At 46.0% G+C, this 17276-nt stretch overlaps 1 protein-coding gene across 1 annotated transcript in view; it reads left to right on the forward strand.

The window, feature by feature from the left end:
- Positions 1-17276, forward strand: part of LOC140374615 (neural-cadherin) — a 178162-nt gene that overhangs the window by 136344 nt on the left and 24542 nt on the right. Inside the window, exons 26-29 of the mRNA XM_072461544.1 lie at positions 15005-15276; positions 15701-15933; positions 16762-16889; positions 16970-17226. Coding sequence (XP_072317645.1) covers positions 15005-15276; positions 15701-15933; positions 16762-16889; positions 16970-17226 — 890 coding nt within the window. The remainder of the gene's footprint in view (positions 1-15004; positions 15277-15700; positions 15934-16761; positions 16890-16969; positions 17227-17276) is intronic.

The following is a 17276-nucleotide window of genomic DNA, read 5'->3' on the forward strand; positions in this document are numbered from 1 at the left end:
TCTAAAACAGGTCCAAACCAGGACTAAACCAGATCCAAACCAGGTCCAATCCAGGTCTAAACCAGGTCTAAACCAGGTCTAAACCAGGACTAAACCAGGTCTAAACCAGGACTAAACCAGGACTAAACCAGGTCTAAAACAGGTCCAAACCAGGACTAAACCAGGTCTAAACTAGGTCTAAACCAGGTCTAAACCAGGACTAAACCAGGACTAAACCAGGTCCAAACCAGGTCCAATGCAGGTCTAAACCAGGTCTAAACCAGGTCTAAACCAGGACTAAACCAGGTCTAAAACAGGACTAAACCAGGTCTAAACCAGGTCTAAAACAGGTCCAAACCAGGACTAAACCAGGTCCAAACCAGGTCTAAACCAGGTCTAAACCAGGTCTAAACCAGGTCTAAAACAGGACTAAACCAGGACTAAACCAGGACTAAACCAGGTCTAAAACAGGTCCAAACCAGGACTAAACCAGGTCCAAACCAGGTCCAATCCAGGTCTAAACCAGGTCTAACCCAGGTCTAAACCAGGACTAAACCAGGTCTAAAACAGGACTAAACCAGGACTAAACCAGGTCTAAAACAGGACTAAACCAGGACTAAACCAGGTCTAAAACAGGTCCAAACCAGGACTAAACCAGGTCTAAACCAGGTCTAAACTAGGTCTAAACCAGGTCTAAACCAGGACTAAACCAGGTCTAAACCAGGACTAAACCAGGTCTAAACCACGACTAAACCACGACTAAACCAGGACTAAACCAGGTCTAAACCAGGTCTAAACCAGGTCTAAACCAGGACTAAACCAGGTCTAAACCAGGACTAAACCAGGACTAAACCAGGACTAAACCAGGACTAAACCAGGTCTAAACCAGGACTAAACCAGGTCTAAACCAGGTCTAAACCAGGTCTAAACCAGGACTAAACCAGGACTAAACCAGGTCTAAAACAGGACTAAACCAGGACTAAACCAGGTCTAAAACAGGTCCAAACCAGGACTAAACCAGGTCTAAACCAGGTCTAAACTAGGTCTAAACCAGGTCTAAACCAGGTCTAAACCAGTACTAAACCAGGTCTAAAACAGGACTAAACCAGGACTAAACCAGGTCTAAAACAGGTCCAAACCAGGACTAAACCAGATCCAAACCAGGTCCAATCCAGGTCTAAACCAGGTCTAAACCAGGTCTAAACCAGGACTAAACCAGGTCTAAACCAGGTCTAAACCAGGACTAAACCAGGTCTAAACCAGGACTAAACCAGGACTAAACCAGGTCTAAAACAGGTCCAAACCAGGACTAAACCAGGTCTAAACTAGGTCTAAACCAGGTCTAAACCAGGTCTAAACCAGGACTAAACCAGGTCTAAAACAGGACTAAACCAGGTCTAAACCAGGTCTAAAACAGGTCCAAACCAGGACTAAACCAGGTCCAAACCAGGTCTAAACCAGGTCTAAACCAGGTCTAAACCAGTTCTAAAACAGGACTAAACCAGGACTAAACCAGGACTAAACCAGGTCTAAAACAGGTCCAAACCAGGACTAAACCAGGTCCAAACCAGGTCCAATCCAGGTCTAAACCAGGTCTAAACCAGGTCTAAACCAGGACTAAACCAGTTCTAAACCAGGTCTAAACCAGGTCTAAACCAGGACTAAACCAGGACTAAACCAGGACTAAACCAGGTCTAAACCAGGACTAAACCAGGACTAAACCAGGTCTAAACCAGGACTAAACCAGGACTAAACCAGGACTAAACCAGGTCCAAACCAGGTCCAAACCAGGACTAAACCAGGACTAAACCAGGTCCAAACCAGGACCAAACCAGGACTAAATCAGGACTAAACCAGGTCTAAACCAGGACTAAACCAGGATTAAACCAGGACTAAACCAGGTCTAAACCAGGTCTAAACCAGGTCTAAACCAGGACTAAACCAGGTCTAAACCAGGTCTAAACCAGGACTAAACCAGGTCTAAACCAGGACTAAACCAGGACTAAACCAGGTCTAAAACAGGTCCAAACCAGGACTAAACCAGGTCTAAACCAGGTCTAAACCAGGTCTAAACCAGGTCTAAACCAGGACTAAACCAGGACTAAACCAGGTCCAAACCAGGTCCAATGCAGGTCTAAACCAGGTCTAAACCAGGTCTAAACCAGGACTAAACCAGGTCTAAAACAGGACTAAACCAGGTCTAAACCAGGTCTAAAACAGGTCCAAACCAGGACTAAACCAGGTCCAAACCAGGTCTAAACCAGGTCTAAACCAGGTCTAAACCAGGTCTAAACCAGGTCTAAACCAGGTCTAAAACAGGACTAAACCAGGACTAAACCAGGTCTAAAACAGGACTAAACCAGGACTAAACCAGGTCTAAAACAGGTCCAAACCAGGACTAAACCAGGTCTAAACCAGGTCTAAACTAGGTCTAAACCAGGTCTAAACCAGGTCTAAACCAGGACTAAACCAGGTCTAAAACAGGTCCAAACCAGGACTAAACCAGATCCAAACCAGGTCCAATCCAGGTCTAAACCAGGTCTAAATCAGGTCTAAACCAGGACTAAACCAGGTCTAAACCAGGACTAAACCAGGACTAAACCAGGTCTAAAACAGGTCCAAACCAGGACTAAACCAGGTCTAAACTAGGTCTAAACCAGGTCTAAACCAGGACTAAACCAGGACTAAACCAGGTCCAAACCAGGTCCAATGCAGGTCTAAACCAGGTCTAAACCAGGTCTAAACCAGGACTAAACCAGGTCTAAAACAGGACTAAACCAGGTCTAAACCAGGTCTAAAACAGGTCCAAACCAGGACTAAACCAGGTCCAAACCAGGTCTAAACCAGGTCTAAACCAGGTCTAAACCAGGTCTAAAACAGGACTAAACCAGGACTAAACCAGGACTAAACCAGGTCTAAAACAGGTCCAAACCAGGACTAAACCAGGTCCAAACCAGGTCCAATCCAGGTCTAACCCAGGTCTAAACCAGGACTAAACCAGGTCTAAAACAGGACTAAACCAGGACTAAACCAGGTCTAAAACAGGACTAAACCAGGACTAAACCAGGTCTAAAACAGGTCCAAACCAGGACTAAACCAGGTCTAAACCAGGTCTAAACTAGGTCTAAACCAGGTCTAAACCAGGACTAAACCAGGACTAAACCAGGTCCAAACCAGGTCCAATGCAGGTCTAAACCAGGTCTAAACCAGGTCTAAACCAGGACTAAACCAGGTCTAAAACAGGACTAAACCAGGTCTAAACCAGGTCTAAAACAGGTCCAAACCAGGACTAAACAAGGTCCAAACCAGGTCTAAACCAGGTCTAAACCAGGTCTAAACCAGGTCTAAAACAGGACTAAACCAGGACTAAACCAGGACTAAACCAGGTCTAAAACAGGTCCAAACCAGGACTAAACCAGGTCCAAACCAGGTCCAATCCAGGTCTAAACCAGGTCTAAACCAGGTCTAAACCAGGACTAAACCAGTTCTAAACCAGGTCTAAACCAGGTCTAAACCAGGACTAAACCAGGACTAAACCAGGACTAAACCAGGTCTAAACCAGGACTAAACCAGGACTAAACCAGGTCTAAACCAGGACTAAACCAGGACTAAACCAGGACTAAACCAGGACTAAACCAGGACTAAACCAGGTCCAAACCAGGTCCAAACCAGGACTAAACCAGGACTAAACCAGGTCCAAACCAGGACCAAACCAGGACTAAATCAGGACTAAACCAGGTCTAAACCAGATCCAAACCAGGACTAAACCAGGATTAAACCAGGACTAAACCAGGTCTAAACCAGGTCTAAACCAGGTCTAAACCAGGACTAAACCAGGTCTAAACCAGGTCTAAACCAGGACTAAACCAGGTCTAAACCAGGACTAAACCAGGACTAAACCAGGTCTAAAACAGGTCCAAACCAGGACTAAACCAGGTCTAAACCAGGTCTAAACCAGGTCTAAACCAGGACTAAACCAGGACTAAACCAGGTCCAAACCAGGTCCAATGCAGGTCTAAACCAGGTCTAAACCAGGTCTAAACCAGGTCTAAACCAGGACTAAACCAGGTCTAAAACAGGTCTAAACCAGGTCTAAACCAGGTCCAAACCAGGACTAAACCAGGTCCAAACCAGGTCTAAACCAGGTCTAAACCAGGTCTAAACCAGGTCTAAAACAGGACTAAACCAGGACTAAACCAGGTCTAAAACAGGACTAAACCAGGACTAAACCAGGTCTAAAACAGGTCCAAACCAGGACTAAACCAGGTCTAAACCAGGTCTAAACTAGGTCTAAACCAGATCTAAACCAGGTCTAAACCAGTACTAAACCAGGTCTAAAACAGGACTAAACCAGGACTAAACCAGGTCTAAAACAGGTCCAAACCAGGACTAAACCAGATCCAAACCAGGTCCAATCCAGGTCTAAACCAGGTCTAAACCAGGTCTAAACCAGGACTAAACCAGGTCTAAACCAGGTCTAAACCAGGACTAAACCAGGTCTAAACCAGGACTAAACCAGGACTAAACCAGGTCTAAAACAGGTCCAAACCAGGACTAAACCAGGTCTAAACTAGGTCTAAACCAGGTCTAAACCAGGACTAAACCAGGACTAAACCAGGTCCAAACCAGGTCCAATGCAGGTCTAAACCAGGTCTAAACCAGGTCTAAACCAGGACTAAACCAGGTCTAAACCAGGTCTAAAACAGGTCCAAACCAGGACTAAACCAGGTCCAAACCAGGTCTAAACCAGGTCTAAACCAGGTCTAAACCAGGTCTAAAACAGGACTAAACCAGGACTAAACCAGGACTAAACCAGGTCTAAAACAGGTCCAAACCAGGACTAAACCAGGTCCAAACCAGGTCCAATCCAGGTCTAAACCAGGTCTAACCCAGGTCTAAACCAGGACTAAACCAGGTCTAAAACAGGACTAAACCAGGACTAAACCAGGTCTAAAACAGGACTAAACCAGGACTAAACCAGGTCTAAAACAGGTCCAAACCAGGACTAAACCAGGTCTAAACCAGGTCTAAACTAGGTCTAAACCAGGTCTAAACCAGGTCTAAACCAGTACTAAACCAGGTCTAAAACAGGACTAAACCAGGACTAAACCAGGTCTAAAACAGGTCCAAACCAGGACTAAACCAGGACTAAACCAGGTCCAAACCAGGTCCAATGCAGGTCTAAACCAGGTCTAAACCAGGTCTAAACCAGCACTAAACCAGGTCTAAAACAGGACTAAACCAGGTCTAAACCAGGTCTAAAACAGGTCCAAACCAGGACTAAACCAGGTCCAAACCAGGTCTAAACCAGGTCTAAACCAGGTCTAAACCAGGTCTAAAACAGGACTAAACCAGGACTAAACCAGGACTAAACCAGGTCTAAACCAGGTCCAATCCAGGTCTAAACCAGGTCTAAACCAGGTCTAAACCAGGACTAAACCAGTTCTAAACCAGGTCTAAACCAGGACTAAACCAGGACTAAACCAGGACTAAACCAGGTCTAAACCAGGACTAAACCAGGACTAAACCAGGTCTAAACCAGGACTAAACCAGGACTAAACCAGGACTAAACCAGGACTAAACCAGGTCCAAACCAGGTCCAAACCAGGACTAAACCAGGACTAAACCAGGTCCAAACCAGGACCAAACCAGGACTAAATCAGGACTAAACCAGGTCTAAACCAGATCCAAACCAGGACTAAACCAGGATTAAACCAGGACTAAACCAGGTCTAAACCAGGTCTAAACCAGGTCTAAACCAGGACTAAACCAGGTCTAAACCAGGACTAAACCAGGTCTAAACCAGGACTAAACCAGGACTAAACCAGGTCTAAAACAGGTCCAAACCAGGACTAAACCAGGTCTAAACCAGGTCTAAACCAGGTCTAAACCAGGACTAAACCAGGACTAAACCAGGTCCAAACCAGGTCCAATGCAGGTCTAAACCAGGTCTAAACCAGGTCTAAACCAGGACTAAACCAGGTCTAAAACAGGACTAAACCAGGTCTAAACCAGGTCTAAAACAGGTCCAAACCAGGACTAAACCAGCTCCAAACCAGGTCTAAACCAGGTCTAAACCAGGTCTAAACCAGGTCTAAACCAGGTCTAAACCAGGTCTAAACCAGGACTAAACCAGGACTAAACCAGGTCTAAAACAGGACTAAACCAGGACTAAACCAGGTCTAAAACAGGTCCAAACCAGGACTAAACCAGGTCTAAACCAGGTCTAAACTAGGTCTAAACCAGGTCTAAACCAGGTCTAAACCAGTACTAAACCAGGTCTAAAACAGGACTAAACCAGGACTAAACCAGGTCTAAACCAGGTCTAAACCAGGACTAAACCAGGTCTAAACCAGGACTAAACCAGGACTAAACCAGGTCTAAACCAGGTCTAAACCAGGACTAAACCAGGTCTAAACCAGGACTAAACCAGGTCTAAACCAGGTCTAAACCAGGACTAAACCAGGTCTAAACCAGGACTAAACCAGGTCTAAACCAGGTCTAAACCAGGACTAAACCAGGTCTAAACCAGGACTAAACCAGGACTAAACCAGGTCTAAAACAGGTCCAAACCAGGACTAAACCAGGTCTAAACTAGGTCTAAACCAGGTCTAAACCAGGACTAAACCAGGACTAAACCAGGTCCAAACCAGGTCCAATGCAGGTCTAAACCAGGTCTAAACCAGGTCTAAACCAGGACTAAACCAGGTCTAAAACAGGACTAAACCAGGTCTAAACCAGGTCTAAAACAGGTCCAAACCAGGACTAAACCAGGTCCAAACCAGGTCTAAACCAGGTCTAAACCAGGTCTAAACCAGGTCTAAAACAGGACTAAACCAGGACTAAACCAGGACTAAACCAGGTCTAAAACAGGTCCAAACCAGGACTAAACCAGGTCCAAACCAGGTCCAATCCAGGTCTAAACCAGGTCTAAACCAGGTCTAAACCAGGACTAAACCAGTTCTAAACCAGGTCTAAACCAGGTCTAAACCAGGACTAAACCAGGACTAAACCAGGACTAAACCAGGTCTAAACCAGGACTAAACCAGGACTAAACCAGGACTAAACCAGGACTAAACCAGGACTAAACCAGGACTAAACCAGGTCCAAACCAGGTCCAAACCAGGACTAAACCAGGACTAAACCAGGCCCAAACCAGGACCAAACCAGGACTAAATCAGGTCTAAACCAGGTCTAAACCAGGACTAAACCAGGTCTAAAAGAGGACTAAACCAGGTCTAAACCAGGTCTAACCCAGGTCTAAACCAGGACTAAACCAGGTCTAAAACAGGACTAAACCAGGACTAAACCAGGTCTAAAACAGGACTAAACCAGGACTAAACCAGGTCTAAAACAGGTCCAAACCAGCACTAAACCAGGTCTAAACCAGGTCTAAACTAGGTCTAAACCAGGTCTAAACCAGGTCTAAACCAGTACTAAACCAGGTCTAAAACAGGACTAAACCAGGACTAAACCAGGTCTAAAACAGGTCCAAACCAGGACTAAACCAGATCCAAACCAGGTCCAATCCAGGTCTAAACCAGGTCTAAACCAGGTCTAAACCAGGACTAAACCAGGTCTAAACCAGGTCTAAACTAGGACTAAACCAGGTCTAAACCAGGACTAAACCAGGACTAAACCAGGTCTAAAACAGGTCCAAACCAGGACTAAACCAGGTCTAAACTAGGTCTAAACCAGGTCTAAACCAGGACTAAACCAGGACTAAACCAGGTCCAAACCAGGTCCAATGCAGGTCTAAACCAGGTCTAAACCAGGTCTAAACCAGGACTAAACCAGGTCTAAAACAGGACTAAACCAGGTCTAAACCAGGTCTAAAACAGGTCCAAACCAGGACTAAACCAGGTCCAAACCAGGTCTAAACCAGGTCTAAACCAGGTCTAAACCAGGTCTAAAACAGGACTAAACCAGGACTAAACCAGGACTAAACCAGGTCTAAAACAGGTCCAAACCAGGACTAAACCAGGTCCAAACCAGGTCCAATCCAGGTCTAAACCAGGTCTAAACCAGGTCTAAACCAGGACTAAACCAGTTCTAAACCAGGTCTAAACCAGGTCTAAACCAGGACTAAACCAGGACTAAACCAGGACTAAACCAGGTCTAAACCAGGACTAAACCAGGTCTAAACCAGGACTAAACCAGGACTAAACCAGGACTAAACCAGGACTAAACCAGGTCCAAACCAGGTCCAAACCAGGACTAAACCAGGACTAAACCAGGTCCAAACCAGGACCAAACCAGGACTAAATCAGGACTAAACCAGGTCTAAACCAGATCCAAACCAGGACTAAACCAGGATTAAACCAGGACTAAACCAGGTCTAAACCAGGTCTAAACCAGGTCTAAACCAGGACTAAACCAGGTCTAAACCAGGTCTAAACCAGGACTAAACCAGGTCTAAACCAGGACTAAACCAGGACTAAACCAGGTCTAAAACAGGTCCAAACCAGGACTAAACCAGGTCTAAACCAGGTCTAAACCAGGTCTAAACCAGGTCTAAAACAGGACTAAACCAGGTCTAAACCAGGTCTAAAACAGGTCCAAACCAGGACTAAACCAGGTCCAAACCAGGTCTAAACCAGGTCTAAACCAGGTCTAAAACAGGACTAAACCAGGACTAAACCAGGACTAAACCAGGTCTAAAACAGGTCCAAACCAGGACTAAACCAGGTCCAAACCAGGTCCAAACCAGGTCCAATCCAGGTCTAAACCAGGTCTAAACCAGGACTAAACCAGTTCTAAACCAGGTCTAAACCAGGTCTAAACCAGGACTAAACCAGGACTAAACCAGGACTAAACCAGGTCTAAACCAGGACTAAACCAGGACTAAACCAGGTCTAAACCAGGACTAAACCAGGACTAAACCAGGACTAAACCAGGTCCAAACCAGGTCCAAACCAGGACCAAACCAGGACTAAATCAGGACTAAACCAGGTCTAAACCAGATCCAAACCAGGACTAAACCAGGATTAAACCAGGACTAAACCAGGACTAAACCAGGTCTAAACCAGGACTAAACCAGGACTAAACCAGGACTAAACCAGGACTAAACCAGGTCCAAACCAGGACTAAACCAGGACTAAACCAGGTCCAAACCAGGACCAAACCAGGACTAAACCAGGACTAAACCAGGATTAAACCAATAGGTCGAAACTTAAAGCTCCATTTCTGTTTCAGATAAAATAATCTTTATTAGTCCCACAATGGGGAAATTCCTGTGTTGCAACACAAAGCAGGTACAGAAGTATAATAATAATAATAAAATAATAAAAAACACTTATAAATAACTCTTATTTACAGCGGTTTAAAGAGAGTTTCTACAGAAGGTTCCACCCACCAGTCGTGTACAATAGTGTGTTGAAGCCATGGAGTGGGAGGAGCTCACCAGTGATGAGGGAGCTGCAGTCAGGTCACATAGGACGTTGATAGCTCATGATAGGGCTCTTAGGACACAAAGGAGAAAAGTCTCAAGTGAAACCGTAAACACCCTTTATCCGCTCGGTGGGCGGGGCTTACTCAGAGTAGGATCAATATCAGAGTTCTAAGACTCGATCCACAGATTGAAAATGACTCTGGGATGAAACTGAAGCTTTTTCTACAGTGGACCCTCCTGGACGAATGAGGTACCACACCCACTTAGACCACACCCCCTTTCTCTAGTTTACTCCAGATCTTCTCTTGAAATAAATGTTTTACTGTTTCAGTCGAAAGACATTTCCAGGATCTAAATTGCACTGGACATTGAAATGTAAAGGTTCATCTTCTTCTTCAGACGTGGAAGGATTTTTCTGAGATACATTTTTCTATTTTGATACTTTCTCATTTGTCGGGAAGAATATTTTACAGAAATAATTGGAAGCTATAGTAACGTCTCACATGCCCCTGAGCTGTGGCCCCCAATTCTGAGCAGCTCTTGAAGAACGAGAACTAGAACTATCGGTGTGAAGTTTGAACTGATCTTTTCCAGGCTGATGACGGCTCTGAGCGACTTTTACAGTTTGTGAAAAGTGGTCTTCCATCACGTCCACAGCAGAATGTTGAGCAGCTCGTAAATGCCAGCGCAGAGAACGTATAGGACCAAGCCCCAAGCCAACGGAAACGACAACACGTAAAGGATCAAACTGCTCAGCCACCACTTTGTTCCGGGAAATCTGCTCATGATTTGACGGTTGATCCAGACGTGAGGCGACCTCCAGCTGAACTCTGGACCTTTGTCCTCCTGGTGAACAGGAGTCGCCTCGTCCTCATCTGGACAGGAAACGCCCTGTTCAGTCCTGACTTTGGGCTTCTGTTTCTGAAAGTCTAAAGAGCGCTTAACACGACCTTTAAACAAACTCCAGAGTGACCTCTTCCTCTTGGACGTCTTAGTGGACGTCTTAGTGGACGTCTTAGTGGACGTCTTAGTGGACGTTTTAGTGGACGTCTTAGTGGACGTCTTGTCACCTGGTCCTTGTTCAGAAGAAACCACCGCAGGCTCCTTGTTCTCCTGGTCCACAGAAGAGTCCTTCTGACCTGGACAGGAAACCTCTGACTTTCTCCCAAAGTCCTCCAGAGTGTCCTGTGAGGGAGACTTGTGTCTTCTGTCCTCTGTGTGGTGAGTGTCTTCTCTGCTGTGAGGGGACATCAGAAAGACCACATGGGAAGTGAAGAAAATGAGCTTGATAAGATAAGATAATCCTTTATTGTCCACACATGGGGAAATTCCGTTGTTGCACCGCAGTCGTTCATTCATTTGTTGAACAGTGAAAATGCCGAGATTTACTTCAGAACAAGAAGACTTCAGTTTCATCTTCTTGTTGTCTGAGTTGTTGTTGTTGTTGTCTGAGTTGTTGTTGTTGTCTGAGTTGTTGTTGTTGTCTGAGTTGTTTTTGTTGTCTGAGTTGTTGTTGTTGTCTGAGTTGTTGTTGTTGTTGTTGTTGTTGTTGTCTGAGTTGTTGTTGTTGTTGTCTGAGTTGTTGTTGTTGTTGTCTGAGTTGTTGTTGTTGTTGTCTGAGTTGTTGTTGTTGTCTGAGTTGTTGTTGTTGTCTGAGTTGTTGTTGTTGTCTGAGTTGTTGTTGTTGTCTGAGTTGTTGTTGTTGTCTGAGTTGTTGTTGTCTGAGTTGTTGTTGTTGTCTGAGTTGTTGTTGTTGTCTGAGTTGTTTTTGTTGTTGTCTGAGTTGTTGTTGTTGTCTGAGTTGTTGTTGTTGTCTGAGTTGTTTTTGTTGTCTGAGTTGTTGTTGTTGTTGTTGTTGTCTGAGTTGTTGTTGTTGTCTGAGTTGTTGTTGTTGTCTGAGTTGTTGTTGTTGTTGTCTGAGTTGTTGTTGTTGTTGTTGTCTGAGTTGTTGTTGTTGTTGTTGTTGTCTGAGTTGTTGTTGTTGTTGTCTGAGTTGTTGTTGTTGTCTGAGTTGTTGTTGTTGTTGTTGTTGGTGTCTGAGTTGTTGTTGTTGTCTGAGTTGTTGTTGTCTGAGTTGTTGTTGTTGTCTGAGTTGTTGTTGTTGTTGTCTGAGTTGTTGTTGTTGTTGTTGTTGTCTGAGATGTTGTTGTTGTCTGAGTTGTTGTTGTTGTCTGAGTTGTTGTTGTTGTTGTCTGAGTTGTTGTTGTTGTTGTTGTTGTCTGAGATGTTGTTGTTGTCTGAGTTGTTGTTGTTGTCTGAGTTGATGTTGTTGTTGTCTGAGTTGTTGTTGTTGTTGTCTGAGATGTTGTTGTTGTCTGAGTTGTTGTTGTTGTTGTCTGAGTTGATGTTGTTGTTGTTGTTGTCTGAGTTGTTGTCTGAGTTGATGTTGTTGTTGTTGTTGTTTGAGTTGTTGTTGTCTGAGTTGATGTTGTTGTTGTTGTTGTTGTCTGAGTTGTTGTTGTTGTCTGAGTTGATGTTGTTGTTGTTGTTTGAGTTGTTGTTGTTGTCTGAGTTGATGTTGTTGTTGTCTGAGATGTTGTTGTTGTTGTTGTTGTTGTTGTCTGAGTTGTTGTTGTTGTCTGAGTTGATGTTGTTGTTTGAGTTGTTGTTGTTGTCTGAGTTGATGTTGTTGTTGTTGTTTGAGTTGTTGTTGTTGTCTGAGTTGATGTTGTTGTTGTCTGAGATGTTGTTGTTGTTGTTGTTGTTGTCTGAGTTGTTGTTGTTGTCTGAGTTGATGTTGTTGTTGTTGTTTGAGTTGTTGTTGTTGTCTGAGTTGATGTTGTTGTTGTTGTCTGAGATGTTGTTGTTGTCTGAGTTGTTGTTGTCTGAGTTGATGTTGATGTTGTTGTTGTTGTCTGAGTTGTTGTTGTTGTTGTTGTTGTTGTTGTTGTTGTTTTATGGCGGTTGGCATCCAAGTGTTGCATTACCGCCAGACTTTATTCCTCAGACTCTGTCGTAGTCCGTAAAAGAACTCCTCCCATTGCTTTGGTGTTACAAAGCCCATGAGGTCATGATATGTCTTTGTGACTAGAATAGTTGTTGTTGTTTCAGAGACCAACCGGCTTTATTCCAGGGAGACTCTTCTTCATCTTCCTCTCCTGGTTCTGAGTTGTTGTTGCTCTTCTTCTTCGAGACGATGATGTCACAAAGATGACATCAAGTCACAATGATGACATCATCGATGATGTCACAAAGTCATAGCAACGATGATTTAAGTCAGTCATGTGATGTCTAATGTTAGACGTTAGATACCAACAACAACAACAACAACAACAAATATAGCCGCCAGCGGCAATGATCGGCCCTCGCCACGCCGCCGCCACACCGCCGCCACGCCGCAAGAGGAGGGGGCGCTAACGCGCCCCAATTGTCCTTTTATTACGCCTACTGCTGAATCTGTGACGCTGTCACATCTTCTCCCCTTTGTTTTACCATCAAAAAGCAATTTTATTTTGAATTCTTGGCAAAATGTGCGGCTTTGCCGCACAGACACCGTGACTCTTTGAATGAAAATGTGGATAACTTTTGATGGTCCACCCCTGAAGATGAGTCCCACCAAATGTCAGGTTAATAGGGCTGACGCCCTGGGAGGAGTTTGTGAAAGTCTAAAGTGTAAACATGTTCTGGCGATTTCCCCATTGGAATAACATGAAAGGTTTCGGTCATCGTTGGGCAACGCCATAACAATTATGACATGGGTCTCATTGACTTTTTTGATGGGGATGCTAAAATTGAGTTGTGTGTCAAATTTCATATAATTTCGCAAAACTAAACATTTAACCTCCATATAAAATCTGTAGGGGGCGCTGTGGCGCCAAATGAATTTATTTCACTTCAAGTAGGTTTAGGGCAAAGAGTTTAACAACTGATTCTAATTTGATGCAATTCGGACTTTATCTGCGCAAACGGCAGAAATTTTAAATATGGGAGATTTCTGAAATTTTAGTTACAGTTTGCGGCTTCGCCGCACAGAGACCGTGAGAGGTATCAATGTAATTTGGATAACTTTTGATGTCCCACTCCTCAGTAGCATTTTCACCAAATTTCAGCTTTTTAGGGCCAACGCCCTGGGAGGAGTTCGTAAAAGTACGACGTTTGGAAAAACTCCGAAGTCATGTTTAGCCATTTTTGAAGCAATATGGCCGACATTTGGTTCGGGGGACGGCGTTGCCGTAATAATATTTTTTACTTCTCTTGTCACCATCTACCTCTGCGCCAAATTTCATGATTCTACGATCAGATTTTTTTTGGGTCATTTCCCATCTCTCAATGCATTTTTGGTACATTTGGTGGCGCTGACGCGCCAATTTTTTTTATTTTAGAAAAGGGAAATAGCCAGAATGTAGAGAGGCACGATTTTTAGAGGTGTGAACATTTTTGTGACTTTTCGTCAATGTTCACTGGGTGAAAAATAGGGGGGTTTGTCCTGAGAAGAAAGAAAGAATAATATTCCGATGCGAAAACAATGTTTCCCATTTTTCAAATATCATAAACTATACATTTTCGGAAAGCGCTCGCGCTTTCCTACCTCATGGTGTGGGTCCCTGGTCACTGACGGGTACTTTCGATAATTTTGAGTGGGCTCCGCCCACTTTGTGTTTTTGGCCCTCTATACAGTAATAATGTTCAATTTTTGCATTACATGCTTATATGCACGGAACATGCAAGAGATGGGGAACGTATTCGTGAGCTACTTAGGGCAAATGAGTGCTTTATATGGGGATGACGACCGCTTCGCGGTCGTCATCCCAATGTAAAGTGCTCGTTTAGTGCGCACTTTTGCACGGGCTTCGCCCGTTTACAACGGTAATGTTCCATTTTCCTACAACTAATTAGTATGCACGGGGCGTGCATGAGTGGAGGAGTGCGTTAGTGAGTGTTTGGAAGTGGGCGAGCGCTTCGCGCTCGATTTCGTGCGCACTACGTGCGCACTTTCGCAGCCGTGCTTCGCACGGCCTTACGAGATTAATAGGCCTCTCGCCAGCTTGTGGCGCTCGGGCCTAACTAAAGAGTGGAACAAGGCTCAAGTCTGGTGGTGATGTAACACTTGGATTCCAACCGCCATAAAACAACAACAACAACAACAACAACCACAGAAGAAGACACACACACTACAGAGGTGGGAGGCAGGAAATGCACCTTTCCATTAAAAGCAACACAACAACAACAACAACTCACATGATCGCCATGGAAACACCACATGTGACACTGGAATGTGATTTTACAACAAGGAGAAGGTGATGAACAGTGAACCTGGTGCTCCTGGTTCTCCTGGTCCTGGTCCTGGTCCTGGTCCTGGACCTGGTCCTGGTTCTGCTCCTGCTCCTGGTTCAGCTCCTGGTTCTTTTCCTGGTTCAGCTCCTGGTTCAGCTCTTGGTTCAGCTCTTGGTTCTGGTCTTGGTTCTGGTTCTGCTCCTGGTTCAGCTCCTGGTTCTGCTCCTGGTTCAGCTCCTGGTTCAGGTCCTGGTTCAGGTCCTGGTTCTGCTTCTGGTTCTGTTCCTGGTTCAGCTCCTGCTCCTGGTTCTGCTCCTGGTTCAGGTCCTGGTTCTGCTCCTGGTTCTGCTCCTGGTTCATGTCCTGGTTCTGGTCCTGGTTCTGGTTCTATGTTGTTCATTTGAGCCGCTTGTCTCTCAGCTGGAGTCCACTCTGGGCGTGTCTCTGTCCCCGCTGGACGACTGTCCGCTCCTGGACTGCTCGGACTCTGGAGGCTGTAGCACGGACGTGGACTTCAGTCTGGACCCGGTCCCGCTCGGGTCGGGCCCCGTGGTCCTGGTCTCGGTCAAACCCACCGTGAAGTCTCAGTGCGGCTGCAGATCCAGAGAACAAACACACGGCTCGTGCTCCTCGTACCCCACCGACCCCTGCCTGAACGGGGGCCGCTGCTACGACGGGCCCCTGGGCTTCAGGTGAGGACCACAAGGGACTTTAGGGACCTGAGCTTCAGGTGAGGGCCACAAGGGACATGGGAGTTTAAGGTGTGTTAATGGTGTAATACCTGTAGGTGGTGTAATACCTGTAGGTGTTGTAATACCTGTGTTTGCCTGTAGATGGTGTAATACCTGTAGGTGGTGTAATACCTGTGTTTGCCTGTAGATGGTGTAATACCTGTAGGTGGTGTAATACCTGTGTTTGCCTGTAGATGGTGTAATACCTGTAGGTGTTGTAATACCTGTAGGTGGTGTAATACCCGTGTTTCCCTGTAGATGGTGTAATACCTGTAGGTGTTGTAATACCTGTAGGTGGTGTAATACCCGTGTTTCCCTGTAGATGGTGTAATACCTGTAGGTGGTGTAATACCTGTAGGTGGTGTAATACCCGTGTCTCCTGCAGGTGTCACTGTCCTCCTCTGATGGACGGCCCTCGCTGTGAGCTGACTCGTATCTCGTTCGGTGGAGGTGGCTTCTCTTGGTTTCCTCCGCTCTCTCTTTGCTCCTTCAGCCTCGTCTCGCTGGAGTTCCTGTCCGAGACCTCGTCCGGGCTGCTGCTGTACCAGGGGCCCCTCACTCCGGCCCAGGGGCCCCTCGCTCTGGCGAAGGGGGAGAATGAGGCCTTCATCGCTCTTGGTCAGTGCTGCGTTTCTTTGGCTTCTATTTTTGTCCGAGCTTCAAACTGATTCGACAGGTGTCAGAGGACAGAGGACAGTGGTCAGTGGACAAAGGACAGTGGTCAGTGGACAAAGGACAGTGGTCAGTGGACAAAGGACAGTGGACAGTGGACAGAGGACAGTGGACAGTGGACAGAGGACAGTGGACAGAGGACAGTGGACAGTGGACAGTGGACAGATGACAGTGGACAGAGGACAGAGGACAGTGGACAGGTGTCAGAGGACAGTGGTCAGTGGTCAGTGGGTTTCTTACTCGTTTCAGGAGAACCTCAGGGCTCTCGTTTAGGCCCAATTTATTTGAGTTGATCTTTCTTGCCATTTTTACAGCAAAGATACTTGGAACTGACCGTGAGAACTGACCGTGAGAACTGACCGTCAGAACTGACCGTCAGAACTGACCGTCAGAACTGACCGTGAGAACTGACCGTGAGAACTGACCGTCAGAACTGACCGTCAGAACTGACCGTCAGAACTGACCGTGAGAACTGACCGTCAGAACTGACCGTGAGAACTGACCGTGAGAACTGACCGTGAGAACTGACCGTCAGAACTGACCGTGAGAACTGACCGTGAGAACTGACCGTGAGAACTGACCGTCAGAACTGACCGTGAGAACTGACCGTCAGAACTGACCGTCAGAACTGACCGTGAGAACTGACAATCAGAACTGACCGTCAGAACTGACCGTGAGAACTGACCGTGAGAACTGACCGTCGACTCGATACAAACTGCTTCCTCTGGACAGAGCGTGGGTCATGAGTCATTTGACCGTCTCTTGTTTCCTCAGAGCTGATCGAAGGCGTCCCGGTCCTCAGTCTGAACCTGGGGTCAGAAACGCTGACCCTGGCACTGCCCGCCGAGTCTGCAGTGAGTGACCGGCGCTGGCACCGGCTGGACATCAGCACTCAGGGGGAGGTGAGGGAGGGTCAAGGTCACATGAAGGTCACATGAAGACCGGGAGGAGCCTAAAATGACATGTTCTCCCTGTGTTTCAGTCTGTGGAGCTGACCCTGGATCAGTGCAGCAGCAGTGAGTCCAGCTGCAGAGTGAGCGGTCAAGTCTCTGGACAAGGCTCTGGACAAGGCTCTGGACAAGGCTCTGGACAACGCTCTGGACAAGGCTCTGGACAAGGCTCTGGACAACGCTCTGGACAAGGCTCTGGACAAGGCTCTGGACAAGGCTCTGGACAACGCTCTGGACAAGGCTCTGGACAAGGCTCTGGACAAGGCTCTGGACAACGCTCTGGACTCGGGTAAAAATGCATCGATCATGTGATTTCTGGCTTTGGTGGAAGAAGTACTC

Source organism: Eucyclogobius newberryi, unplaced genomic scaffold, assembly GCF_026437365.1.
Source record: "Eucyclogobius newberryi isolate DKJ021-1_F unplaced genomic scaffold, fEucNew1.0.hap1 SCAF_3, whole genome shotgun sequence".
Lineage (NCBI taxonomy): Eukaryota > Metazoa > Chordata > Actinopteri > Gobiiformes > Gobiidae > Eucyclogobius > Eucyclogobius newberryi.